The following is a 2,500-nucleotide window of genomic DNA, read 5'->3' as shown; positions in this document are numbered from 1 at the left end:
CAAATGTGAAGAAGAAAAAATCTTACGGCTACTGACTAATCGCAACTCACATACAGTAGCCAACTGATTCATTGAACACAGTGGAAGATTAGGTCATTTTTGTTAAAGCAGGTTAGAGTTAGGACAGATCCCCATGTTGAGCTGGTCCTAGTGATCAGCATAATGGCTAAATGCTATTTTAACCTGTTTGGTTATACTCTGGGCACCAGAGTTAAATTTATGTTGGTTGAATGGGTACAGGTACTGTAGCTGCTGGTTTGTACTTGATTAGATGTTCTTGAAATATCTCTTGAAACTAGTTGACACGATGTGTTTAAAGTGAAGTGATAGGCTTTCTGATTTTGCAATATGTACTATTGGGAACCCCTCATTAAGAAACCAGAACAGGCCAAGATTTGATCAACTTATTATGCTTTGCCAGAGGCAAGCAGGCAGTGATTGCTCGAAGCAACCCCCGTTGTTTCCACGGATACGTTCCGTGTCAGCAGTTGATTGGCACTGTCTGTGGTTCTTGGCCTTCTTGCTGCGGGCAGTCTCTGTCCAGACTGTAACCTGGTGTGGTGGCTGGACCAGCACTGCGGGCCTGACTTGGGGCAGCTCTCCTTTTCACTCCTGAAGCCCTTATGTGCAGCATCATATCTCTCATCACTTTGTCTCTGTCATTGAACATCATTCTTTATTGAACTGGTAACATTGTTTGAATATGAAAAGGCCCTGTTGCCCTCAAGTGCCTTGAGACAATGTCAGTTGCGTTGCTGTGATGGAATTATATACATTTAATTGAATTGCAATTTGAAACGCTTATCAATGTACCTTAGGATCTCATTTAATTTCTCATTTAATTTCAACTAATTTCTCAGTAGCAGTTTGGCTGAAGCTGTGTCATTTTCAGATGAAGTGTTTGATAAGTAAACAGTTGCCCATGAATAGGAAGGGGAGAACAGCAGATGCAGTGTTACAGATGAGTTTCATGACACGTGCCTGCTGCAGCAGGGTTTTGCCACAGTTGTTTAATCAGAAAAAAAATTCTAAATTCTGAATTAAGACTTCCATTTGTCATTTGCACCATCAAATCAGATGTGGATTTTTAAAAGCTTATGGAAGGAAAAGAAAATAAAGCTATCTGCTTAGCACCAGTGATTGTGTATTGTGAGCAGTGCTGTGCAGTAGGAATGCTAGAGTTGACAACATGGTTTGGGTGTCTCCAGCTTCGCCCACAGACTCGGAGCAGATTCCGCCGGTGAGGGAGGTGAAAGTGGTGGACATCGGTATCAACACCTTCAAGCTGGCCTGGAAGAGGACGCCGGGGGTGTCGGGGTACAAGGTGTCCTGGAGCTCCTTCCATGGTACGCTGCAGACATGTGCACGGTCAGGGTTTATGACTCTACTATGAGATAGTGGATCTTCCATGCTCAGATGACATCAGAGTCAGTCTCACATGAAGTGGAGTCATTCAGTTCAAAAAGTCTTAAAGTTCATGGAAGGAACTCTAACTTTGTTCCCTGGAACCCATATTAAGGGTGTGTGTGTGTGTGTGTGTGTGTGTGCGTGTGTGTGTGTGTGTGTGTGTGTGTGTGTGTGTGTATTCACTTCCACACTTTTTTATGTAATTACCACAATAAATCTCCCATAATCCTCACCGGCCACATAATCCTTGACCCCATCCTACCTGCAGCAGTACCGTCTAATATCTCTTCCTTTTAATTAATTGCCAGTTTAGGCATTCTGTTGGGTCACAATTGTGAGATTGTCCCTCTTCTGCCCTCTGCAGGTGGGGAGGAGAAAAGCCAGCTGGTCCCTGCCACCTCCACCTCTCTGACCGTCACGGGGCTGCAGGAGAGTTCGCCCTACAAACTTCAGGTGACGCCCATACTGGGCGAGCGAGAGGGCAGCCCATTCATGCTCACTGCACGCACACGTGAGTCCACCTGACTACCTGGATAAAACTGACCTGAACTTTAGTCTTTAAAAACATATGTCCACTCTACTGTTGAATTGATGGGGCTATCTCAATGACTTATCATGCCTATCTAAAAGCGTAATCTACCCACTCACTGGCCTGTCACTCTGTGTTGTAGTGGACATGCCCAAAGTGAATAACTTTGTCACCCTGGACGTGACGGACAACAGCACGGTCCTGAACTGGACGAGTGTGGCTGCGGCGTCCGGCTATCTGCTCTCCTGGAGGCACATTTCACGTAAGTCAGCGAGCCACCCCCGAGCCCTCTGCTGCAGCTCAGGAATATAAACAGTGAAGGGTCACTAAAGGAGGCGGTTCAGCCACGACAGAAAGCGGAAATTTACACAATGTCTGCCCACCCCATAACGGCTCCAGTGCGCGCATCAGGTTTTAGATGGTTGAGAAGGTCAAGGTGATTTGGCGTTTCAGTGCATGGTCAGTGGATAGCCCCTTTGTGTTAGTCCGCCTCATGCAGTAAGTGTGTGGTTTTGCTCGGGGCCGTCAGCTCCGCTGTTACGCTAATGGGGCTGTCCTTTGTGG

General features: G+C 46.3%; 1 protein-coding gene across 3 annotated transcripts in view; it reads left to right on the top strand.

The window, feature by feature from the left end:
* col7a1l (collagen type VII alpha 1-like) overlaps window positions 1-2,500 on the top strand; it is a 61,021-nt gene that overhangs the window by 24,913 nt on the left and 33,608 nt on the right. For all 3 annotated transcript variants that reach the window (XM_042079562.1, XM_042079563.1, XM_042079564.1), the window contains exons 17-19: window positions 1,209-1,346; window positions 1,772-1,918; window positions 2,079-2,198. In XM_042079562.1, the coding sequence (XP_041935496.1) occupies window positions 1,209-1,346; window positions 1,772-1,918; window positions 2,079-2,198 (405 nt within the window). The remainder of the gene's footprint in view (window positions 1-1,208; window positions 1,347-1,771; window positions 1,919-2,078; window positions 2,199-2,500) is intronic.

Source organism: Alosa sapidissima, chromosome 22 (genome assembly GCF_018492685.1).
Source record: "Alosa sapidissima isolate fAloSap1 chromosome 22, fAloSap1.pri, whole genome shotgun sequence".
Lineage (NCBI taxonomy): Eukaryota > Metazoa > Chordata > Actinopteri > Clupeiformes > Clupeidae > Alosa > Alosa sapidissima.
The sequence above is the reverse complement of the archived record's forward strand: the minus strand, read 5'-3'. Positions and strand labels throughout refer to the sequence as shown.